We start from the raw sequence: 26118 nt of genomic DNA on the forward strand, positions 1-26118 counted from the left end.
GAACAAAGGCCATTTCGAAAATAAAACTGACCCAAAAAGCCTATCTGCTCCTGGCACTGAGGCATGAATAAGCCTTACCGATTTGTCGTCTTCCAAAAGTGAGCCTGCTAGATTTTCTTCCACGTTTACTGAGGCCATTTCCAAACAGGTTTGTGAATTAGCAGGACCATCTCAAGCAAAGGCAACAGAATGAGGGAAGTGTGGGGGTTGACATGCCACAAGGAAGTAAACAGTAAACAAAAGAGCTACTCACGCTGCACTTCAAACAATGTTAAGGCAGGCCCATCCAAATGGAAGCCTAAGAGATGAACAATCCTTCCTTCAGCACTTTTCCATTTCAGCAGGTTTTCTTGTGTTTCTCCCAGAGATCCATCAGCTGCCCAAGAAATTGGGTGGGAATACAACACAGCAATTGGAGAAGTCAGCTCTGTCTCCCTCCTCCCCCACATTCCAGAAATGGCAGAGTCAAAGCCAAAATACAATCAAAGCACACTATATGGTGAGCCAGATAGACATTTGATTTTAATGACAAAGTAGAAGAAAATAAATTGGCAAAAAAAATAATAATAATAATTAACAGAAAATACTTTTTTACAGATATGTATAGAAATTATGATTGATTTGTCTGGTATCTTAAGGAAAATGGAAAAAAGGAAAGGAGGTAAGTTTTTTAGCTTCCATGAACATTTACTCTAAGATGCTGACTGCATCTCTTGATGTAGGTTCCAGATGAGATAGCCAACTAGTCCTGGATCATCTGGGCACCTGATTTCTAGAAGCCAATTTAATTCATCCACAAGTAGCTCTGAATTTGTATTCTCAGTTGTGAACACTGGATTCTCTGTGGTCCTGGATGTCATCAACTGCAGCTTCTTGTGCAGCTATTTCCTGAGGAACTGTATTGCCTCCAACTACCTGCTCCCTTGTATGGGACCCTGAAGCCATAGATTTTACCATATTCAAAGGGCTGTCATTGTACTCATCTACTTGAGGAATTGCTACCTCTGTGACGGATGCATTCGGTATTTCTAACTGTAGTGGTCCCATCTCCAGGGAACTACACTCAGGAGGGTCACTTGGCTCAGAGAGAGGAGAACATAGCTTCTCTTTTTGAACTCCAGATGTCCGTGTGACAAAGTCAACAAGGTCCGGAAGGCAAGGAGATGGCCCAAGGCCTAAAGGATTAATTGTTTCTGATTCCAATCTGAGTGAATCTTGTTTCTCTAACTGAGAAGTTTCTTCTATTTCCTCAGGCATCATTCCTCCTGCTAACAGGTCAAGGGCCTGGTGTGTTCCCTCTAGGCTCCCCAAGCCAAGGCCAACATTTCCTATAGAAAGTCCAGTTTTCAAAATGTTAGGAGTGATCCTCCCAGTTCCGGGATTAGATGAGTTTTGTTCACCCTCTGCTCCGAAGTTAAGCACCAGGGTTTTGGGAGAATCTAATGGAAACTCAGAAAAGGATGGTATTGGTTCAAAGTCAGTGAGAGTGGAGGGATTACTTCCTATAGGTGACATAGAATTTTCTTCACGTACTTTCTGAGACAGGGCAGTTGCAGATCTATGGGCTGGGTCTACCCGAGTATTGCAGAAATCAACACCTATATCCCCCAGGTTCCCCAGGGCAGCAAGCTCTTCTACTTTTAAGTTTGTAACTTCAAAGTTTTCTAAGGCCTTGCTTTCTATTGTCAGTGTTAGTTCTGGATGGACATCTCGAAGATCCAGGGCTTCTGCTTTGGGTTTCTCTGGGCTCTCCCAGGTCTCTGGCTTCTTGTTCTCATCCCAAACAGTCAGTTCATAGATCATTTTGCCCTGAAACTCTTTTGATCGTTCTCTCTTCAGTTTAAGGCTTCTGTACCTAGAAGCTCTAGAAGCTGATCCTGGAGCTGAATTTTCTAGCCACTCCTCACTAGCAGTTGAAACTCCTTGCTCCTGTTCACTATCTTTCAAACACATATCTGATCTGGCTGGGGACTGATGGAGCAATTCTGGGGCAGAAATTTTCACAGGTGTATCTTGTGGGTTCTGGAGTAAAGACCTAGCTTCTGACGGAAATGAGTCTATTTTTGCCTTTGTGGAAGAGAGCGCCTGTGCGTTCAATTCAGTCACTACTTTACCTTGAGTTTTACTTCCTGTTATCAATTTCTTGCACTGTTTAGCCTTTTTGTCAGTCATTTGCATTTTGGGCTGTTCTACTTCTCCTTCCCACATGTATCTGTTCCCACGGTTCCAATTAGAATCCTCTACACTATTGGGCCCAACACTGGTATCTGTTCCCTCTCCCACTGTCCTCTCAGAGAGCTTCGCTCCCCCTTCTTTTAGTTCAGCGCTTGTCTCTACTTCACTTTTTCCACAATCCTTAGATTGGTGGAGCTCTTGGCTTTCCTCATCCTGGTTACTAGATTCCACAAGGTGGGTTTCTAACAGCTTCTGAGATTCCATGGTATGACAGTGTACACGTGACAGCTCAGGGGCTGGCTTGACACCTGGTGGCCCAGGGTCTCCCAGGTCAAGTTCAATTTTCCCCTCTGGAGATACATCCCTATTAGCATCACTCTGGAAGGAACTAGAAGTCCACATGGCCAAAGTCTCTGTCTTTGGGGTAACAGTTTCATAAGGCCTGTTTTGGCACAACCTTGTCAGAGGCTGTAAGAAGCCATAGCTGCTGCCTCTGCTTTTTGAGTCTACATTTTCTACAACCGACCATTTCCCTAGGGACACCAGAGGTTTTGAAATGGGCTTTTCAGGGCTGCTGACTAAAGGAGCAGAGACCAAATTTCTATCTGGAGGCAACTCCTCTTGGGATGCACTGCTGTTCAAAGTAGAAGTGGAAGAGGTGTCTGAACTTTCAGCTCTATTTTCCCCATTAGCCAATGGACCACCACTCAGCTTAGTCTCAGGGGCCCCTTTTCCACCACTACTGTAGAATATGTCATACAGATCCTTAGCATTGGCTGTGGCTAAGCATGAATTTCGCTTTTCCAATTTTTTGGCTTGTTCACTGAACACACTTGAGAGGGGAGGTGGAGGACGCACTAACACAGAGAATAGGGTCTGGTCCCGGTCACTCTCACTCACCCCAGGAGCCGTCTCATCAGAAGGAATGGCAGCTGGCTGTGCTGAGGCCATGATGGCTACCGGTAATACTGGGTTCAAAATGTTAGGACCCAGGAAGCCAGGGCTGACAGTGTGAGATATAGCTGGGTTTGATTTTACTGGAGCCAAAATAGCATTTGCTTGAGCAGGAGATGGGGCAGCTGGATGAGGTATAACTGGGGGTGGTGGAGGTGGTGGTGGAGGTGGCGGTGGTGGAGGTGGTAGCATTTGTTCAGGTACATGTGATGGCTCATTCTTTTCAGCCAGCACCATTTTTTCCTCTGGAGACCCTTTTAGAATCACCTCTTCCCCTCCAAATGCTTTAGAGATGATGTCGGGAGGCAAGAGGAGATCAGCTGAAGACTCTTTAACCACTGGCAGAGGCTTAGCAGTGGTTCCAGAGGACTTGATGGATAGAAAGGTGTTAAGAGGAGCTGGCTTGCTTACTGTGGCTGAACTTGACTTGCGGAGGACTGTGGATGGGATAGGCAGGTTGGGTCGGATCTTAGTCTGGGTTGAAGTTGTCACTACAGGCATCCAAGGGCTAGTATGTGCAACAACAGTTTTCCCAGAGAGTTTGATTTTGATGGGCTTTGCCTTCCCAGCTTCAGCTCTGCCATCCTCTTTGTCCTTACTATTTTCCACAGTCTCTTCTTTGGGAATACTTGGGGCCGAACTTTTTTCCTCCTCTTTTTCTGGCTTCTTCCAGCTGAATTTCCCAAAAGAGGAAGATGTTGGTGGTTCTTTCTTTACTTCTTCTTTTAATTGGAGTTTGATGCTAGCCTTCCTTTTATTTTCAGCCTTTTCAGGGGAGTTCCCACCTTCAGAAACTTGGTCCTCTAATTCCTCAGACACCCTGTCATCCTCCTTTACTTCCCTCAGGATCTTTGCCTTTTTTTCTTTCTTCTCTTCCTTTGGTTTCTCACTGAGTTTGCGCTTTAGCTCACTCTGCCGTCGCCGTTCTGTCTCTAGGACCACAGCCAAGCCAGCTTGGCGGTCCAGATTCCGCCGCTCCTCATACAATGGGTTTTCAACCACATATTTCTAGGAAGAGAAAAGATAAAGGCTCAATAACTGGTCAAAATACTATAAGAGAGAAAAGTTGGCCCTACCACTGTTAGAATTCATTTAGTGGAAATCCTCAGAGTCACCTTCCTCAAGGATAAATGGTTCTCTCAGGTCAGCATTGCTTACTAGGATTGAGAACGTCCCAGTGATTATATGGAATTTGAAATATTAATGACTTTTTCTGGCTCTGAGTTTGTTTGACAACATCAAAAGGATTACTGCAGAAAGTAGGAAACTCCATAGGCTACTACAAAGACCAACCTTATATTTCTCATTGTGTTGATAACCCTTCACATGTTGCTCTCCAGAAATTGGATCCCCCAAAAATTCCTCACAGAGCTGGCAGTAATATCCAGTGATGGGAATCAGAAACTCAGAGCCTGGAAGAAGTGGAAGAAAGTCAAGAAAATAAGTCATTTCTACCCAAGATGACAGCAACCAAAGGAAATCCCACTTCCCTTTTGTAGTAAAATGGTTAATGGTACAGAGGACCTTACTCACTTTCAAGTCAGGAGCATTTAGATGAATCCCAGTGGTATGTCTTCCCAACTTAAAGCTTGAACTCAGGACCTCTACCCCTTCTACGTTTTGGGAACACTAACTGGTTAATTCAGGAGTTTTCTGTGCCAGACTCAATTCTGTTGCTGATTCTCCTCAAACTCCAACTAGCACTAAGCATCTTAGGAGATTTAAAAATTATACTCCCAAATAGCCCAGTACTATTCGTATGAGGATCTCTCATGTTGGTATTAATTACTTAAGAATTTATCTTCTACAGATGTAAAGGATGTAGCAGCACTGACTACTTATAGAGGTAAGAAATTAAGAAGTTTAAAGACAAAGAAACTTTCTATTTCTCAACTTAGCCCCTAATAACAACTATTCAAAAATATTTTATAGTTCTTAGTTGAAAAGGCAGTCATATTGCACCTCTGACTGTTCTTTTTTACCTAGATCTCAAATAAATAAGATTTTGGTGCATAAGCCAGTGACGAAGAAAGCCGTACTTTAGTCTATATGCTGCCAAAGCAAGCACAAAGAAAGTTATATTTTTCAGTGGTATGTGTATGTTTAACATCTGTTAGATTTTTAGCCATATGGGTAGAGATCATTCTTGTCTTACAGCTCTCTTTATTTCTTTAGGAACTAGTTTTGCACATAGAAGGCAATCTTACAGCTTTGTTAGAAGTAATGGTTATGTCTCACTCTATGCTGCTTCCTTGTACCTTAGTTCAGGGATACCTCTTCCCTGACTGAATGTAAGGAAACCACAGAAAAGGCAGGGAGGAAACACACCTTTTGCAGGAACAGTTATCTTGTCAGTGCGCTTTACAGCATCTTGCTTGGCTTCACTCTGGGTCTTTGAAGCCCAAGGTCTGTTGTAGGGATCCAGTGTCTATTTGCAAGAGGCAGAGGTGCTCACACACAGCACTAAAAACTCAATGACCCACTTCTCTCTCTTTTTCTCCCCCACACCAGGGGGACAAGAAGCCCCCAGCTACCCACCCCCACCCACTCTGCCAACTGTTTAAACGGAAATCACCTGTGGAAAAGGTAAACATATGTTAGAGCAAGTACTAGCAATGGATAAAATGAAACAAATAATCAGGTACTCAAGGAATCAAAAGAGGCAGAAGCCTCACTTACACTTGTCATGGTGTTTAGTTACAGGCAGGTCCCCTGGACTGAGCCCTGGGGATGGTGTCTCCTTTGTTGGTATCTCTTGACTCTTCAGATTGGGGCTCCTGCCCATATGAGAATGTTTCATTTTCCAGCTTTGTAATGCAGATGGGGGTATAGGAGTTTGAGGGGAAGGAGGGCAAGAATGGAAATAACAGAGGGTAGGATACCTACCTGTGTGTGCTTCTTATTGTGCATATGAGTGAAGAAGTCAAACATGGTCCCACAGATGGTGTTGCAGTCTTTGCACCAATGATTGCCAGCATCGTAATACTCATACGTAGCAATGGGCTGATCAGACTGCTTAGCAGCTGGCTGGGGGCTCTCGGCAGGCTTGGGGCTCTTAGTATGGGAATTCTCATTGTTTACCTTTGATTCCTAGAGGGGGAAAAACCTGCACTAAGAAGGAATTCAAAGTAGTCTAGATCTATCTTCTCTCAGAAAAAGCAAACAGCCTACCACAATAACAGAAATAGGACCATATGACCATATTTCCAGTGCCTAAAGCTGCACAAACTAGGAAAAACCCCATGATAAATCTTCCTGCAAGGCTCAAACAGAACTAATTAGATTTCACAGTGCCATGTCATCATGGAGAATAAATCATAATGGCAATATATTTACTTATATATCCTAAAATATCTAGAAGAATACTCAAGATCATGGAAACACTTGTTGCCTCTGGGAAGGGGTAATACAGAACAGGAATGGATAGGAGTCTTTTACCGTATACCCTTTGGTAGATGTTAAATGTGCTACCTATGCAACTAAATACATTAAATTTATCAACTGTAATGACAACTAGGGAGGGAAGAAAAACCAAAATGGAAAAGGTAATTGACAGATTAAGCAAGTGCAAAAAATAGATGATAGTGAACTCTCTTATCACAGACACATCCTGATATGGATAACTAGAGAGCAAGGCTGGCATAGACAAAGGGGATAGTCATCTATGTGGGATGACTTAAAAGGATCTGGGTAAAATATTTCTAACTGCCTAAAGTATCACCATTAGAATTTAACACCTCTGAGTTAACATGAATCCTCTTTTAAAACATATCAACTCCCCAACATTAAGTTATCAATAATAAATACTTTAAGGCTTCCCTGGTGGCACAGTGGTTAAGAGTCTGCCTGCCAGTACAGGGGACACGGGTTCGAGCCCTGGTCTGGGAGGATCCCACACGCCGCGGAGCAGCTAGGCCTGTGCGCCACAGCTGCTGAGCCTGCGCTCTAGAGCCTGTGAGCCACAACTACTGGGCCTTGTGTGCCGCAACTACTGAAACCCACATGTTTAGGGCCCGTGCTCCGCAACAAGAGAAGCCACCGCAATGAGAAGCCCGCACACCTCAACTACAGAAGGCCCGCGCATAGCAATAAAGACCCAATGCAGCCAAAAAATAAAAAAATAAAAATAAACAAATTAATTAATTAATTTAAAAAATACTTTAATATGAAATCATTTGTCAGCAAGCTGGGAATAAGATAATTCAGGAAATGAGAATTTTGGATAACACTGGGGAGTGAGGCACAGACAAAAGGTAAATTTTGGAACACAGAGAAGGTAAGTATGAATGAGGTTCCACAGTAGACAAGATCAGGGAACTGGGCACCCTGAATACTGGCTGGTGGGGAGAGGAAGACAATATGGAGAAAGGGAAACAATTAAGACTTCAAAGATAATCTTCCCCTATTAGAGTCCTATTCAAGAGTCACTAAAGAGATCGCACCCAGCAGGTAAGGGATGGGCACATGCATACACTGCTGATGAGTAGTAACGGGCACCATCTTTCCAGAAGATAACCTAGGAATACATATTACATACCTCAAAATTCTTTATACCCTTGACCCAGCAATTCTACTCCTTGACATTTATCCTTAGGAAATTATGTCAAACTACAGATGATTTGGTTGGTTAAATAAATTTTGGTATCATACAACAACAAAAATAAGGTCGCTAAAAATGATATTATAAAAGTCTATTTATTGACATGGAAAGATGTTCATGATAGACTAGGAAAGTAAGTAACAAAATACATCTGAATAATCAATACACATATGTAAATAGGCACAGAATGTCAAATGTCACCTTATCCAAAAGACTTTCCCTAACTACTCTATATCTCTTACCCTGTTTTCTTTTTTTTAGGCACTTGTCATTACCTAACCTGCACTTGTTTACTTATTGACTATCTTCTCCCATTTCATTACAATAAGGACCTTGTCTCTATAGTTCCCTGCTATACTTCCCATATCTAGAACAGTGTCTGGCACTTTTTGGAGATCAAGAAATATTTGTTAAATGAACGAACGGAAGAAGGGAATTTGAAATAATATACACCAAGGTATTAGTAACAATTGTGTCTAGGTGAACGGAACTGTGGAATTGTGTGTATATGTTTATTTTTATGAAATGACCTATTCAAGAGAAAGAAAAATCTCAAACCAACTATTATGCATTTTAAAAAGAGGCAGGGCTTCCCTGGTGGCCCAGTGGTTGGGAGTCCACCTGCTGATGGAGGAGACACGGGTTCGTACCCCGGTCTGGGAAGATTCCACATGCCACGTAGTGGCTGGGCCCATGAGCCATGGCTGCTGAGCCTGCGCGTCCGGAGCCTGTGCTCTGCAGCGGGAGAGGCCACAGCAGTGAGAGGCCCGTGTACCGCAAAAAAAAAAAATAATAATAATAAATAAATAAATAATAAAATAAAAAGAGGCAAAGAAAGAAAAAATACCAAGGACAGGTAGGAAACAGAGCTTGTAGAGAGAATATTCCTTACTGCTGAAATGAAAATCCAATTGCAACATATCCTTGTTAGCTTCAGAGAGCATGAAGGCTCACTCAAGTCAAGATGATAGATTATCATGGGGCTGGTGCATAAATGGAACCCCAAACAATGTGTAAGTCAGCTACAAAGGGTCGGAACTTTCAAGCTCTTCTCCCATCAAAGGCCCTGAACTCAGTGATCCTGATATAAGAATACAGTCTTACGTGGTTGAGAAAGAGAACTCTCCCAGGAAGACATGAAAAAATTAGAGCTTGGTTGACAGAGAATACAGAATATCTTCTTCTCTAACCCCCAACATTAACTGACCAACTACTATGTACTAGATATACCAGATGCCATGGGACACACAAAAATAAATAAGTTATATTCTGTTATTCTCAAGAAGCTCTCATTTAGTGGAAGACACAGGCATGATCTTTTTTTTTCTTTTTTCTTTTTTTTTTTTTTTTTGCGCTACACGGGCCTTTCACTGTTGTGGCCTCTTCTGTTGCGGAGCACAGGCTCCGAACGTGCAGGCTCAGCGGCCATGGCTCACGGGCCCAGCCGCTCCGCGGCATGTGGGATCTTCCCGGACCGGGGCACGAACCTGTGTCCCCTGCATCTGCAGGCGGACGCTCAACCACTGCGCCACCAGGGAAGCCCCCAGGCATGATCTTAATCATGTTTTCAACAAGATAGAATGAAATAAATCTTATAAAGAAACAAAGTAACATACTACGGGAGTGCTAAAAAAGGGCTGACTCAATCTGTATGGAATTCAGGAATTCCTCACGGAGGTGGTAGTATTCAAGTTGGACCTTAGTGGATGAGTAGGGTTGGGAGACAGGCTAAGAGGATTATTAATGCAAAATTAGAGAGGCACAATAGCATAATGCACATCTGGAAAAGTGCAAGCATTCTAAGGTGGCAGGAGTATAAAGTGTAGTGTCATATTTCTTGAGCACTACCCATTTGCTACGTGCCACACACTGAGCTATGTACTGGGGACTATATAGGAGAATGAGACAGATATGGTCCCTGATCCCTTGAACCTTAAAATCTAGTTGGGGGACACATGTAATTATATAATTACAACTGCCATAAATGCTAAGAAGGAAAATGTCAGGTATTATGATAGTGTATATCAGGCAAATTTAACAACCTGGAAAATGAAGGAAGGGAGTCAGGGAAATAATTTAATCTGCGATCTGAAGATGAATGTGAGTTAGTTAGAAGACAGGATAAGAAGAGTGGGTTTCACATGGTAACCAGAAGGAGGAGAAGACACAAAGACATTAATGATGAAACATTTAAGGAATGAAAATGCCAGTAACGAAATTACAGAGAGCGAAAGAAAAAAGAGGTGTGAAATGAGGCTGAAGAGGTAGGCAAGGAAGTATCTCAATCACCAGCTGAATATGGAGAAAGAATTAAGAGTGTAGCAGCACAAGCAAGAACTGAAGGTGGCTTGAACTTGGATGGCAATAGAGATGATGAGATGAATGGAATTGAGATTTACTTTGGAGGGGAAATTGGCAGAATCTGTAATTGACTTGGTGTGCGGAGCAGTTTGCGGGGGGGGGGGGGGGATTTCAGCATAGGACTGAATGAAATGACCTAGGGAGAAAGCAGAATCCTAGAGAATCAGGCTATAATTGAGCCCTGAAGAACTAAAATATTTAAAGATCAGGAGATTAAACAGGAGCAACCAGCATATAGGAGGAAAAGAAATGTGATAGGAGCCAAGGGAAGAAAACATTTTTTTAGGGGACAGTGGTTCCCTGTATCAAATACTGATTTGAGAACTGAATTTGAGGCTGTACAACATAGTGGTGACCTTGTTGCTAAACATGAACCTGCAAAATGGCATTACAAGTTATGAGAAAACTAGAAGCCAAACTGGAGTGAGTTAAGGAGTAAATGCTAGAACTAGAACATGGAGGGCCCAGGATTCTACTTTGTGGGCAATGGGGAACTGCGAAAATTCTAAAGGAGAATACCATGATCTGAACTATGCTTTACAAAGATAACTCTAGCAAGAGTAAGAACAGATTGGAAAAGGATGCTAAGAAAATGGTTAGTTATAAGGCTTCTTTAGGAGTCCATGGAAATAAAAGATACAATAAAAATGGAAAAGTTGAGTTGTTACCTTGCTGTTGGAAAAGGAGTTTGAGGATGATGACACTTTTTCTGGACTCCTGGATTTTTCTGCTTTCCCGGTCTTCTCTGTAGGCTCCCTACTGTCATTTGAAGACTTCTGAGATTTATCCAAAATGTTAATTCCCAAGATCTGAGCCACTTTGTCCAGTTCAGACTGCTTTTTTTCTGCCTCTTCTGCCTCTTGTCGAAGTTCTGCAATGTCCTTCATAATGTTATCCTGAAGCCGACTCACCTCTACCAGGAGTGGGTCTTTGTGACCATCCTTCTCCCTTCGTTTCTTACGCAGCATTTCCCCTGAGTAGTCAAATGTCAACAGAAAGAAGCACAAGGAAAGTTAACAAGTCATATTTCAGTCATAAGTACTAATTCTCAAGACTTTACGGTCACAAAATCTTTCTCCATAAAACATTCTAAAAGCAGGTGAGACTTGCCTTCCACATGGTCTGGTTTAGTTGAAGCTCCTATGGAGGTAAAGTGATTGATTACATTATTTCTTATGTAAGGGTTATTAACTAAGGATCTATGGATAGGTTTCAGGGAGGCACTGCATGAATCCCTAAAAGGGTATATACAAGTTTGTGTGCACGTGTGACTACGAATCCTGTGGCTGTCCTCTTCAGAGAACTAAAGAATTACTCAGAGGGCAAAAAACATTCAGTCACATATTTGACTTTATCTGATTTAAGGACCCTTCACCAATACCTCCACTGAGTTTTAGGTTTTGCCTCAAGCTCACCTAATGTTATCTCCTATTCCAAATTGCAGGTCCTCATGAATTAATCCTCACAGGATTAATAACTAAGTTTCTCATCCCTAAACAGCCCGCACCCAAACAGAAGAAATTATATATTCTCCCACTCTCTACTCTTCCATGCTATCACCAAGCTGTAATATAGAAGCCTTGCTATGTTCTTAGTGTGTATGTAAATTCCTAAAAGCATAGATGAAGAGGTGGAATCAATAGAGGCATCATGGAGCATCTTTTTGTGCCAAAAAGGAAGTACTCAAAAAATGATGGACACAGGAGTCAACTTAAAGGGGGTCTTACTGACCAAATCTGGGGCAATTTGAGCATGAAGATAAATAATAATAGTAAAATATTATTACCTATTAAGAATCCATGAGTTCATACTGTTATAAATGGACAGATAAATGGGGGAGGAGGTGTGGGTGGAAAGCTCCTCCTCATAGTAGAAAGCCAACTAATTAACAAAGATGGAATGATGAAATTAGAAAATTACTATTTAACAACCATCATAATAACTGATTTGGGCAAGGATCATCAATGAATGCTAAAACTACTGGGCCAAAATTTGAGGAGTAACTGAATATTTACATAGTCTCAAAGTATCTTCCCTATAAGATACTTATTAACTGAAAAGGGTAAAACAGTAACCTTACAGTGGAGAAACTTGGCAGACGCCACCTTAACCAAATGATCAAAGTTGACAACACCAGTATGGGACAAATCAACACCTGATATGAACTTAGCATCACTTCTGTGATGTTCCTGCCAAAAATGCATAACCTGAATTTAATCATAAGGACACATCAGACAAACCAAAATTAAAGGACATTCTACAAAATATGTGACCTCTTCTGGAGATTCGGGAACTACTACAGATTAAAGGAGACTAAAAGAACATGACAACTGAATGCAATGTGTAATCTTTCATTTTCTTTTGCTTCAGGACATCATTGGGACAACTGATGAAATATGAGTAAGATCAGTAGACTGGTATATTACTGTTAATTTTCTAATTTTGATAAGCATACTATGGTCATGCAAGGGAATTCTTTGTTGTTAGAAGACACACACTTAAGTGTTTAGGAGTAAAGGAATACATATCTACAACTTACTCTTAAACAGTTCAGGAAAAATTATATACACATATGCAGAAACACAATTGAGAGAGAAAAATGGATAGGCCAAATATAGTAAAATGCTAATAATCATGGAACCTGAGAATTCTTTACACTATTAATGCAACTTTTCTATAAGTCTAATTATATCAAAAATTGTGTGAAAGGGAAGCTTCAGTGTCAATGAACCTGTCTGAGAATCCCCAAAGCTCTCCATTTGGGTCTCCTACTAAAGTTACAAAAGGCAGTCATGCAAAGAAGTGTCTGATACCTTGTTGTTTATGAAGCCGCTCCAACTCGGTCCTGAGATAGTACATCTTCTTCTGGCGAGCTTCCCGGTCACTCTTCAGCTTTTCCCTCTCTTCAATAACCTGCAAAGTACAAAATGCTAAGAGATCCTTTAGCCTCCAACATCCCTTTTCTATTGTTCTTTTCCATAAACCTTCACACTAGATAATATCTGAATGCAAGAATCCGAATGCCTGCACACAGAGGCTCTGACTTTATAGTGAAGGTGATATTTCATTCCAATCCAAGTGCCAGAATAGAATTATCCTTTCCAGAACTGTACTGACCGGAAAGTACTTTTTTCATACAGGAAGCACTACACTATCAGATAGTAGTTCTGAGTCCAGAAGGAGCCATCAAGAAGTGAACTAATATGTGTTACGGATGAAGCACTGTTAGCTGCATTACATATATCATCTTATTTAGTCATGATATTATCTGTTTCACGGTAAGAAAATTGAGGTTGCAAAAGACTAAGTAACACACCAAAAGATCATATAGTAAGATAATTTAAAATCCAGATACGCATGCCCTAAAGCCCCTGATCTTTCAACTGTATTACTATCACCTAATGGAAAAACAAATATGGCTTGTCTATATAAGGAGCTCATGTGAAAAATCTGTGTATTGTCAGCCCTGACTTAAGTACTAGGTTTTTAAACGTAAAGGGAAAGCACTAGTCTCCAGTGTCTCTGCAGTCTTAGGTTTTGTTGTATGGAACGTACCTTCCTATTTACCAAAAGACTTAAAAAAAAAAAAACCAAAAGACTGAGGTTCATGGCACCCAAGTACCATGGAAAATTAAGAGGTGTTTTTTGTCTTCTCAAGGATTAGCTAAATTTCTGTTCAACTGGAAAAAAAATGAGATTAGGCCTACAATTTTGCCTTTTCTACTTTTCTCCTCAGGTCTTAATAATTTTATTAGCAAACCAAATTTACACATATTACAATTTTATCATCCTTAGGTCACCTTAACAAAATGAGTTTTTAGTTATTAATGACCTGTAAAATTAACAGTACATATTAATTTTTCTATTCGAAATTCTTCTAATTTTATTAGCAAACCAAATTTACACATATTACAATTTTATCATCCTTAGGTCACCTTGTTTAACAAAATGAGTTTTTAGTTATTAAGGACCTGTAAAATTAACAGTACATATTTTCTATTCAAAATTCTTCTATTCTGTATTCCTCATCCCTACATAATTTTTACCTACTGCTCTAAAGCATCTAGAATTATTATATCTTTACCCTAGCCACTGCTCCCTTTCTATAGCCTGGGAACCCGATGAACAGTATAAAAACTACTTTTTTTAAAAAAAGTATAAAAACTACTTTTGACACTATAAAAACTACTTAAAAAAAAAAGTATAAAAAATATTATTATTCCTGGACTGTAAGTTAAGTTTTTTTGTTTTTTTTTTTGCTGTATGCGGGCCTCTCACTGTTGTGGCCTCACCCATTGCGGAGCACAGGCACCAGACGCACAGGCCCGGCGGCCACGGCTCACGGGCCCAGCCGCTCCGCGACATGTGGGATCTTCCCGGACCGGGGCACGAACCCGTGTCCCCTGCATCGGCAAGTGGACTCTTAATCACTGCGTCACCAGGGAAGCCTCCCTGGACTCTAAGTTAAACCAGAATAAGCAAAGCTTATTTCTTGGTTTAATTACCAAGCAACAACTAGTTATTAGTTTTTAAACCCCATAATCACTATAGGAAAAAGATCCAAAACTCACTGGGATGAAACATAGATTTCCTGATTTCTCTTTCACCCAGCCCAATTTTGGTTCCTCTCTCGCTGATAAGGTCATATTAAAGACTTCAAGGTTCCCAGCTCCTACCCATAGGGTCCTAAGGCTGATAATTCAGATAGAGAAATAAACTTAAAAAAGTCTAGCAATCACAGTGGGACCTATGGCCAGACTTTAGTCCAAATGAGAAAACATAAAAGAAACAATTATGGTAAGACAGCAGTCTCTAAAGACTGCCTTGGGCCCTGCAAATTTTCAGCTCCCTCTAAAAGATAAAAATTTATGTTAAAATAGAAGATTCAGGCACAGGATGCCCAAAGCTAATATTCACCTTCTGTTTCTGGGAAGCACGGTTCTTCTCATCAGAGATCTTCTCTGGATTATATCTTATGAGTGATGGGATGGACACATGGACAGGCACTTGGGCAGGAGGAATTGAGCCCAGCACTGACTCCTCCTGCTTGGGCTCATCAGGAGTCACAGTGGGGATCACACGGAGATTGGGACGGCTACGGGTAGCTTGTTTGGTAACTGGCATTATCCTGTGTGGTTCAGGTAGAGGGTGGTTTGAAGGTTGGGAGGCAGGGTACATGGGCCACCTTGAGGCTGCATATGCCATGTAGTGCCTATAGGCATCAAAGGAAGCAGGGGGAATGGCAGGTCCCTGGTAGTTTGGAGGTATCCGAGCTGCAGCAAACTGAGAGGCCCTTGGCATATGAAACTGAGATAAAGAAGCAGGGTGTGGAAGTCTAATTGGGGCAGATGGGGCTGATGGCAACATGCACCTGACTGCAACAGATGACTGAAACCCACTGCCAACCACCTCAGGTCCTGCAATATGACCCATTGGATGGTCAGACTTTAGGAACGGGGGGCTGTTTTTTGTGAGCAGGTAAGGATCCACAGGGGAGACTGGGTGTGGATGGGATACCTCTGGGGATTGGGTATTGCTATGGTGTGCCTCTCCACTCTCCAGTCTGTGAGGATCTGCAGAGCGCCGATCAGCTGAGAAACGGCGGTCAACTGAGGAACAGCGGTCTGCTGAAAAGTGCCGGTCAACAGAGGAACGGTGGTCAGCAGAGGAACGTGACGGCTTCTTGCCATGAAGTCGTTCCTGGGTGCGTGCAGCCAGTTTACTAATCTCTGCTACTCCAATATCCAGCCCTATGGTCTTGAGCAAGTCATGAATCTTTGCATATTCTGGACTGGTCTCTTCTATTGATTCTAGCTTTACCGCTGGAGCTGAAGAGGGTAGGGAGCTTCCCTTCTGCCTCATAACTTCACTTTCAGAGCCCCCAAGGGGCTTTGGTGGAGATTCTGCCTTTAAATCCTCTTCTTCATCCCCATAGAGAAATTTCTCCTCATCCTCAATGTCAGGGAAGCTACGCCGCCTCTTTTCCTGTGTACTGGTAGAATCTGCTAACATGCTCAGAATGCAGGAGAAACCACTGCCATCCTGGCTAGCTCTCTCATGAGGAAGCAAGAAGTCTGTGTGTCGCTCTGGTCCCTCAGCCTTCATATCCAATTTTTCCTTGTGGCACAGAAAACTTCCAAACTGCTCTCTGAGGGGACTGCTGTCTTTGGGTATCCCAGAGAGGGGGCCCCATTGGTAGAGGTTGCCCTGAGATTCCTTCAGGGTAGTCTCTACCACAGTTCCCTTGCTGTTTTCAACCTCGGAGGCAAAAGCAGCAATAGCACCACTTAGTGGAAGAGATGAGTGTCCAGAGTAAAGGGAGTGATCCTGGCTGGAGCTGGTACTGCTGGAAAAACTCTCAAGCTGCAAAGACAAACATAACTGAATTAGCCTCTATGTAGAATCTCAGAAAACTAGTAATTGAGATAAATACATAAATACTTTGCTCTTCTTGAATTAATAGGGAAAAGATAAATGTGGATGAAAGGGAGGTCCTTAGCCAGGTTCAAGATTTGGGTTCTCGTTTCTCCAGATGGTTCTGCTGTAGCAGGGGGAAACAGAAAAGAAGGCAGATTGAGTCTTCATTTTTGCCCATTTGTTGTAGTCTTTATCAAGGAATTTGAATTCAAAAGGACTTTAGAGATGCCCTAGCTTACTTGCTTTCTTTTTTATGGATCCCTGAAAGAAAAAAACATAAAAGCAGAGCTACTCTGGTTGAAGTAGGGTCAGGAAACTCTGTTAACCCTAACTGATCGCCTTCCCTTACTTCCCTAAGTGCCCTCAGGCACTTCTTCAGAAACATTTAGCTCCTAAAAGGACAGATAAAAACAAGTGCTCATGCCTGACCATTTTTTCCTAAGTGAGAAAAAAATATCAAGGTCCAGAATGGTTAGGTGACTTATTTAAAAATCACACAGCAAGCTGGTGGTAGAGACGGGTCCAGAATCAGAATCATCTGATTTCTGGTCTACTGTCCTACCACTCATACATTTTTTCTTCTCTTTAAAGAGAGATGAGGAAAATTCAGATCAGCTCCTCCCTTTGCTCTTCAAGCTTCATTTCCAAGAAACCCATATTCAAAGATCCTAAAGGACTATCCAATTTAGAGGCGGAAAAAAAAATCTTTAATAGATACTCTCCAAAGTGTCTGTTTAGAAAGCCTAATACATGACAGTAGAAGCCCTCTATTGTTGCATTATGAAGCCTACAGTTTCTTTTGGAAAGTCCTGGAAGGTACGGCTCATAGGCATAACAATGTTGGTCCAACACATATTCCAAAGATACCTTAGGGACACAGCCCCCAGGAAAGTAACTAGGCTTTAAAATATTAGAGGGACTAGCAAGAGACCCTAGAAGAAATGCAGCATAGACCTGCATGGAAGGCTCCATGTCCACCTCAATCCGCTTTTTCAGAATTGACTTCTTGGGCATCACAGATACTTCCTCTGGCCGATGTAAAGAATATCCTGGCTCCGATGCTGTTAGGACACCTGACAATCCAGGGATGGGACAGCCAGTGCCATCACCATCAACTCCCACCAGTTCCTGACTCAAGCTCCTACTTCGTTCCTCCTCTTCCTCTCGTTTTCGCCTGGCAAGGTCCAGCTCTCGAAACTCAGGGTCTAAAAACCTAGGACTTGGGCTCCGTCTACGCTGTCGATAGTTGCGGGCCCCCGATGTAAAACTTGTGTGATCACCTCCCATGCTGTGTATCTTCTCTGTGTCATCGTAACGGGGCCGTTTGGCCTCCCGGCTCCTTTCCTCAGGTCGTATAGAGTAGGAGCCTTTGAGTTTGTCTCTATTCCGTTCTGTTCCCCGCAACAGCTCATCATGACAACTGACGTGGGGACTATAATCAGACCGATGCAGGAAAGTTTCTCTTGCTCGGTAGTCCTCGTCAAGTTGTCCCAAGAAGGGACTGAGAGGTGCCTCCTCCCGGGAAATATATCGTTCAAGACCTCGAGAGCACTGGGAACTTCGAGTGAAGACAGAATCATCAGTCAGGTCATCCCTGAGAAAAAAGACAAGCATCACTGAATATAATGGACTTGGAAAGAGCAAGACCAGACAAGGCTAAGAGACTGACATCTGGCAAGGGGGCTGTAGAATGCTTAGAACAAAAGACAATGATCATGAAGTCCAAGACCAAATCTATGTATATACATGGAATACTTCTTCTCCCTTTCCCCAGGGCACAAGCAGCTGGAGTCTCTAACCAAAGATACTACTAATGTATCTAGACAGAATTCTTAGGCTAATCTCTCTGATTAGACTTTGGGGATGCATAGTATCATGCTAGGATCTGGGAGATGCAAAAACACCACTACCAGACTACAAAGAGACAAGGGTTACCCAACTTCACACTAGCTAAACTCTAGCTCTTTGCTACTAAAACTGTGGTCTGAATCAGCAACATCAGTATTACCCAGGAAGTTTTTAGAAATGCAGGTTCTCAGGTTCCACTCAGACCTACTGAATCAGAATCTGCATTTTAACAAGCCCTCCAGGTGATCTGTATGCACTTTAAAATTTGAGAAACACCAGTTCAGATCAATGATTTTCAAGCTGTGTTCCACAGAGATTCTGAAGAGTGCTCAGGAGCTGCCTAAAGGAAGGAGGTTAAGAGCCTGTGTGGCTCTGGGCCTTCCACCTCACTGAAATCATACTGGTCCCAACTTTATCTGTTTATATAATAAAATTCTATATAATATTTCCTTTGGGAAAAAAGAGTTTCACTGTGGGGGAAAAATTTTTTTTAACCATTGATCTATCCAATTGGCATGATTTTCTCATAAGTTTTAGAAGGTTCTCCAATGCTTTGTTTTGCTGGCTCATATATTAAAAACCATAAAACTCCCTCACAGCCTGTTTGTTACCCTCTTTCCTGCCTTGCCTGGATATCCACAAGCACTCTGCTATCTTTGGCCCAGAAAGAGTATGTGATGGTTTATCTCACTATATACTTTTATTTTATAGAAATAAAAAGGTCTTAGACTTTCATGGCATGAAGGTAAAAATACAGGATTGGGCATCTGTCCTTTTAGCGCAGATCTCTATATCACACACAATATCCTAATCTTTTTGGGCACTATGGTCAGAGTTTCTATTGCCCCCTAAAAGCTTCTGACTTAAATCACAGATAGAAATAAAGATCCCCTAGCACTTTAAGCATACCACTTTGAAAAACTTACATGTCACTCACACTTCAGAGTGAATTACTGTTCAGAGGATGGTAATTATTGCTGTCTTCTACATGCTAGTAGCTACTTCTGTTTTTTTGTGAGTTTTGAGAAATGACTTTTTTTTTTTTTTTTAATAGTTGTTTTCCTATTTCTGGGACTAAGTAGAACATCAAAGAGTGACTTTTTCTCATTCATCAGCCCAGTCTTTGTTGTTTTAGACCTGGATAACAGCTATAAATAACTTTATGAAAGACTATAAAGGATAAACTTTATCACCTCCTCTATAGGCATGACACATATGGGAATTGAGGTTCCTGTTATTCACCTCCTCCCTAAGAATTTGGGGAATTCTGAGGTCCCAATGTACTATGAAATAATAGGAAAGAATGAGAATGACCAAGGATGATCTCCGAAATCAAACGTAACTAGAGTAAAACATTTTACTCTGTAGGTTTGTCAGCCACGAAGACATCTATTTCCAGGGAGGAACATCCATGAGTTGAGTCACTCCACTGCCAAAACACCATCTACCATACATAGTCTCTGATCACATTAGTGTAGAGGAAAATCACAGGCTCCATGGGTAATGGAAAGTTCATCCATGCTCCCACATTCTGCTCCTCACCAGAACTATTACATGTCTCCACGAAGCAACATACTAGCCCAAGATCTAATCCAACATTAAATATCAAGAAGCTAGAAATAATGAAATGGCTCTCAGAAAGACTCACTCTAAACTTGCAATCTCCAGCAAAAGGAGGCAAAAAACAATGAAAGAAGGAATAGAAACAGTTAAAAGAATGAGCTATCATGTAAATACAGGCAGAAATCAGGTTGATTAGAAGCTCACGTCCTCCTTCCCCAGTTCTCCCAAAGGATAAGAGAGAGAACTGGCTGCAATAAAAGTAAGTCCTAAAAAGGGCCCCGATCCCCTGCAGCTCAGAATAGTCCACTGACAAACTCTCTCTGAAAGCTTTGGTTAAGTCCAACTCTTTTCTAAAATAAAATCTACTTAAAAAATTGATTGTTCAATGTAGCGATGGGTACATGGAGGCTCAATGTACTATTCTACTTTTTCTGGTTTACAAATTCCATTAAACAAATTAAAAAAACGTATAATATACATACACATAAGTTTGTACACCAATGTTCATAGAAGCATTATTCATAATAGCTAAAAAGTAGAAACAACTAAAATGTAATCCATCCATCACTGATGAATAAACAAAACACATACAATGAAATTATTATCAGCAATAAAAAAGGAATGACGCACTGTTATATGAAAAAACATGAATGAATCTTGAAAACATATGTTAAGTGAAAGAAGCCAGTCACCAAAGGACCACACGTTGTATGATTCTATTTCTATGAAATGGCCAGAATAGGTAAATCTATAGAGATAAAAAGTGGATTAGTAATAGGCTTGGAAAGCTGCTTAAAATATATATAAGGAAAAAAAAAAAAAAGGTCCTCCAGAACCCAAACTTTCCATTATTTTCCTCTGCTGAATCCCCAAAATGCCTGAAGAAAGCTGTTTGCTTCTGTCTGATCCCTAAGGCAAATCAGAGGGAAAAAATTCTACTCCCTCAACCTACGTCAGGGCAAGGAGGAGTTAGGAGATGAGAATTCCATGAATGGAACGTATAATGTGTGTAGTACTTTGATAAACAAGGGAAATCAACCTCACATCCACAAGTTTTTAGAAGCTAAGAGTCTTCATACAACATGTTCACGTTCCCTTTTCAGAATAAGTTACAATTGTACACGCAGAGCTGCCATGGTGAGGAGACTGACAACCCTTGATTTGGCTATAACCTAAACCAGGTATTAAAATTTAACAAATTCAATATGGGAAGAGAAAGAATAGAGGGTCTCAGGAAAAAAATAAACACACCCCTACATACAAAGGATGGAAATGGCTCATTTCATTAACTGAACAGTGGACTCACAGTCAAGAAGACATCTTGAGAATGCCAACATTCCTATGGCCTGGTTTTAGCTGACAGTTATTATCCACACAAAGTATATTGAGCAAGAGTGCTGGGGGCAAAAAGTCTAAAGAATGGCCTAGGACCTCCTTTTAGAATCTTAATCTCACTTTCTCTAAAATAAATTTGTCTCTCTGAAACAATATTCTTGAAAGAAGATTACAACCTCAAACATCCTAAGAGGAAATTTTTAATTTTTATAACTTAAACAGACAATTGGCTATCTGAAGCACACATGCATAACAAAGTTTACGGAAAAGTGAGGTGATACCCCAGAACTAACAAGAGGAAATGCTAAAGTTACCTCAAAACCTCAGCAAGGAAGGAAGAGAATCACACCATGCACCACCTACTCAATCATCTCCCAAAATAGAAGCAGCCAGAAATGCAAGAGCTGTTGCCTCAATTAACAGTTACACACCTTGAAACTCAGAAGTTTCACTGTTATATGACTGTCCCGCTTTGCTTCACTACATTGACTAGCCACTGAAGCTTTGAAGTAAATATCACCAAAGGGCAGCAGTGGTCCTCAGATTTCCTGCCCAGCTGTCCCCAACCTGCCTGCCTATACTCTGTGCACTACTGCATGGACAATCTCAGTTTGAAAGAACATTACATTGATTTATTGCTACGGCTAAACATTTGTGAAAACTCCTAGTGTACTGGGCAGAGACCATTAATAGACATGGTTCTCAGCTCTCATAAAGAGTGCTTTCCCTGTACTTCCATCCTTACTCCTTTATGAGGTGAAAAAAACCTAATGTGATTATTTACTTCCCAGATATACCTAAGTTCCTAGTACCTGAAATCTATATTTAATACTACGGAGTATTAAATGCCCTTCCTCAGCCCTCAGTGGTTGTAAAGTAATAACTAAAATTAAACATTTTAGGGACTTCCCTGGAGGTCCAGTGGTTAAGACTCTGCATTTCCAATGCAAGGGGCACGGGTTTGATCCTTGGTTGGGGAAACTAAGATCCCACATACCACACGACGTGGCCAAGAAAATATAAAAAAGAAAACACACATTTTAAAAGATCTCTCACTTTCTATTAATGTGTATATGTTTCATATATATATATGACATGAATTTAGCTAAACCTTTTCTTTTTAATTAATTAATTTATTTATTTTTGGCTGTGTTGAGTCTTCATTGTTGCGCGTGGGTTTTCTCCGGTTGCGTCGAGCGGGGGCTACTCTTTGTTGCAGTGTGCAGGCTTCTCATTGCAGTGGCTTCTCTTGTTGCAGAGCAGCGCTCTAGGCGCACAGACTTCAGCAGTTGCAGCACGTGGGCTCAGTAGTTGTGGCTCGCGGGCTCTAGAGCACAGGCTCAGTCATTGTGGCGCACGGGCTTAGTTGCTCCACAGCATGTGGAATCTTCCCGGACCAGGGCTCGAACCCGTGTCCCCTGCATTGGTAGGTGGATTCTTAACCACTGCACCACCAGGGAAGTCCTACATAATTCCTTCAGAGTCTACCCCACTGAGAAAGCCTTTTCAAATGTTATACTTTGTACTGGACGCAGGGTATAACTTCAGTGCTATCGCCACCCTTTCAAATACATCATTCAGAAAACAGCAACATTTCTAACTTCAAGCACTACTATGGTGTGCCCTGTCTCCGATGAAGCCTACCTGTCCACATCCTCCAGATTATCTGCTGGTGACCCCAGTCGATCACTAAGCCGCCGCCGTTCTGGTATGCCAACACAGAAGTGGTCATTGCCAACAGTGATCCTTAAGCTCTGTTCCAAAGAAGACTCAGAACGCAGACCAGGAGAGCGTCTCTACAAAAGTAAAAAATAACACAATAAATAGTCAATAAGGTCAAGATATCTCTACATTCAAAACTGTTCTCCTCCCTAGTCACAAAGTTGTGGTCCTACAAGGTGTGAAATGGCTACGGTAAGATTCTACTCCAAAAATAAAGGACTTTAAAAAAAATTATCATTTTTCTTAGATGAAAGTCCATGCTTCCAACCCTCCTAATCAGTGACCTCTTATTCTTTAATTTCCTGGTACCAGGCATGGGGCTAGAGGAGTGAATTAAGCCTGCTGCCAGAACCTATACATTTCCAGTAAAGGAGGCAAGCCAAAAACAGGTTTAAAAAAAAAAAAAAAGCACTTCTGATAGCACTATAAAGTCATTAAAACACAATAACATGAAAGAGATTGGGGAAAAGGAGCTATTTCAGATAAGCTGGTTAGAGGAGGCTTTCTGAGGTGATACTACTTAATTTGAAGCCTGAATGATGAGATGTCAGCCTTGCAAAGAACAGATGGAAGATGTTTCAGGCAAAAAGAACATGCTCTGTAATGAGCTTAGCATGTTTTGGGCAACAGAAAGGTGGCCAGTGTGACTGCAGCAAAGTGATAGGAGAAGACAGGAGTCACAGTTAGGGAACTTGGATTTTATTCCTAGTATAACAAGCCACAGAAGGGTTTCAAGCAGGCGAGTGATATGATCTAACTACATTACTTCCTCCAGATGCTCACATTGTTCATAACCCTCTTCTTCTTCAGGTCTTTATTAAAAAGTCACCTTCCCAGAAGGCCTTCTCTGGCTACTCTATCAAAAATTATAACTCCCTTCTGTTTTCTTTTTCTCTTAGCACTTAATCATATTTAACATGCCAAGACTTTTTACTTCTCTATATTATTTATTATCCGACTCCTGCTGTTACAGTATAAGTTCTATGAGGGCAGGGGTTTTTGACAGGTTTGTTCAGTATTGTATCCCCAGTGCCCAGAACAGCATGGTAAATGTTCAATAAATACTTCTCAAATGTATAAAATTAAGGTCTTTAAAAATTATTTTGATTGCTGGGTACAGAAGAAACTGGATGGTAACAAGAGTGTAAAGGGGCCTAATGTAATAACCTGGGCAAGAGGTAATAGGGTTTAGACTAGAGTGATGGCAGCAGGACAGTTTGGAGGATGTATTTTGGAGGTAGAGATGACAGGTTAGATAGATGAAGTTATTCTTACAGATTGGGAGAAGGGAGATGATTACTGTTTCTGGCTGAGCAATGGGTGATGTCATTTACTGAGACAGAAAAGACTGGAGCAAATAGGTTTTGTGTTGGAGAAGAAAGGGGAGGTTATACAAACTAGGAGTTTTCTGTCTTCCTTACTTTCTCTGTAGTGACTAACATTCAGACTATACATGCTCAGCTATGAAAATCTTAACACAGTGACAAGTCAACTCATCTACGACCAGAGTACCCAGATACTGTTAGAAAGCCACTCAGTAAGACAGTAACTTTGTCACAGGGTGGGTTTTTTTTGGTTTTTCTTTAAAGACTGGTGAACTGATAATAAAAACAAATTCCAAAACACCAGACTCTGCCAGGAGGTTCTACTAGCAAGGTGGTTATGGTGAGAAGTCAATATTACGTCTAAACTAAACTTCTTAACCTCATGCTCTGTCCCTTTAGCAGGGAAACATAACAGTTAAAATCAGGGTGTTGGGAACCAGGCAGAGATGCACTGAATCACACTCCACCACTTCTTAGCTGCGTGGCCTTGATCAAGTTACTTAAACCTCTCTGAGTTCCTCAGTTGTTAGATGAGGAACCCTCACCTCAAACGGTCGTTAATGTTCAAAGAGAACGTGTAAAGTGAAGGGCTAAGCATCATTCCTGCCACATAACTAGGTAAGTGGCAGCAGCTATTACAATAACTGTGGGTACCCACACTTCGATTTCGGAGACACAGCTCTAACTTAGAGAGTTAACAGTTTACACTCTCGGTTGTCTACCCTGGAACTGTGTAAGCCACCTTAACTCGCCACAAAGACATTTCAGCCATTCCAAGATCCAGGGCGCAGCTCAGGTCTAGGGGGATACAAAACCACGCAACTCTGAGGACACCAACTATTGAAAAAGTATCAAGCACACGGCTTGGAGGAGATTCCCCTTGCCCCGGCAAACTTTTCCACACCTCACCCAGAGTGAGAGAATCAACCTATTGCCAGGAAATGCAGCACTGCCTCCCGACCCGGCGCCCGGGCGCGTCCCGAGTCCGTTATTGTGCAAATGAAGCTCCAGGGGCTGACCGGGAACCTCCTGGTTTGGGCGTCGCTGAGGAGGCTGGGGGGGATGGATGGCCTTCGATGTGGGGACCCCGGCCTGGAGGCCTCGGGTCGTCCGGGCTGAGGGCGTTTCTGGAAGCGGGAACCCCGGGCGAGAGAACTGCAGTAGGAAGGGAGTCCGGGTCGAGGGGGTGGGATTACCCGGCTGCCGCTGTCGCCTTGATGGTCTCCGCGGCCGTCCCGGGCGAAGTCGGCGCGAGACTCCCCCCGGCTGCTCCCTCGGAAACCGGCCGAGCCTGGCGGGAAGAGTCGTCGGCCCCGCGGCGGCGGCGGAGACGGGGAGCGGCGACGCCCCCGCGGCGGGGACGGCGAGGCCCGGCGGCCGCGGGGCGGAGACGGGGAGCCGCGGCGACCCCGCGGAGGGGACGGCGAGGCCCGGCGGCCGCGGGGCCCTGAAGGCGAGCGGGGTCGGCGAGCCGGCGTCCGCGACGAGGAGGAGCCGGAGGACGGCGGCGAGGGGCGGCGAGACGGGCCTGAAGAGGAGCCGGAGCTGCGGCCGGTGCGCGGGCCGCCCCCGCCGCTCTCTTTAGGCCGGTGCGAAGAGACGGAGGAGCGGGCGCCGCTGCGGTACATGGCTCCGGCAGCCGCGGCCACGGCGGCAGCTCCGACCGGGGGCGCCCTGGACGCGGGCCCCCAGCGCGCCGCCGCAGCTGCAGCCCGGGCCGCCACGGCCGCCGCGCACCGCCCCCGCACCCAGAGCAGCCCCCTCCCCTCCGCCCGCGCCGCCCCGCGCCGCCCCTGGGGCCCGGCCAAGCGCGCCTCC

General features: G+C 42.7%; 1 protein-coding gene and 1 pseudogene across 1 annotated transcript; one reads left to right on the forward strand and one right to left on the reverse strand.

Moving 5' to 3' along the window:
* Window positions 1-819: 819 nt before the first annotated feature.
* ZNF318 (zinc finger protein 318) lies at window positions 820-25928 on the reverse strand. Its single transcript, XM_007458259.1, has 10 exons — window positions 25497-25928; window positions 22898-23049; window positions 17462-18101; window positions 15008-16453; window positions 12904-13003; window positions 10759-11063; window positions 6016-6219; window positions 5458-5557; window positions 4423-4541; window positions 820-4137 (listed from the first exon to the last, which is right to left on the reverse strand). Exons 1-10 carry the CDS (start codon window positions 25926-25928, stop codon window positions 820-822), a joined length of 6816 nt encoding a protein of 2271 aa, XP_007458321.1.
* Window positions 25927-26118, forward strand: part of LOC103077542 (RWD domain-containing protein 1-like) — a 7712-nt pseudogene continuing 7520 nt past the window's right edge.

Source organism: Lipotes vexillifer, unplaced genomic scaffold (assembly GCF_000442215.2).
Source record: "Lipotes vexillifer unplaced genomic scaffold, Lipotes_vexillifer_v1.1 scaffold4, whole genome shotgun sequence".
In the NCBI taxonomy this organism is placed as follows: Eukaryota; Metazoa; Chordata; class Mammalia; order Artiodactyla; family Lipotidae; genus Lipotes; species Lipotes vexillifer.

Bases quoted from the DNA above. Each gene is read 5' to 3' on its own strand.
- ZNF318 (XM_007458259.1), bottom strand. From the start codon at position 25,928: ATGTACCGCAGCGGCGCCCGCTCCTCCGTCTCTTCGCACCGGCCTAAA. The intron at 16,454-17,461 runs GTCTATGCTGCA...TTGTCTTTGCAG, and splicing joins ACATGGAGCCTTCCATGCAG to CTTGAGAGTTTTTCCAGCAG. The intron at 13,004-15,007 runs GTGAATATTAGC...TGTACTTTGCAG, and splicing joins GTGCTTCCCAGAAACAGAAG to GTTATTGAAGAGAGGGAAAA.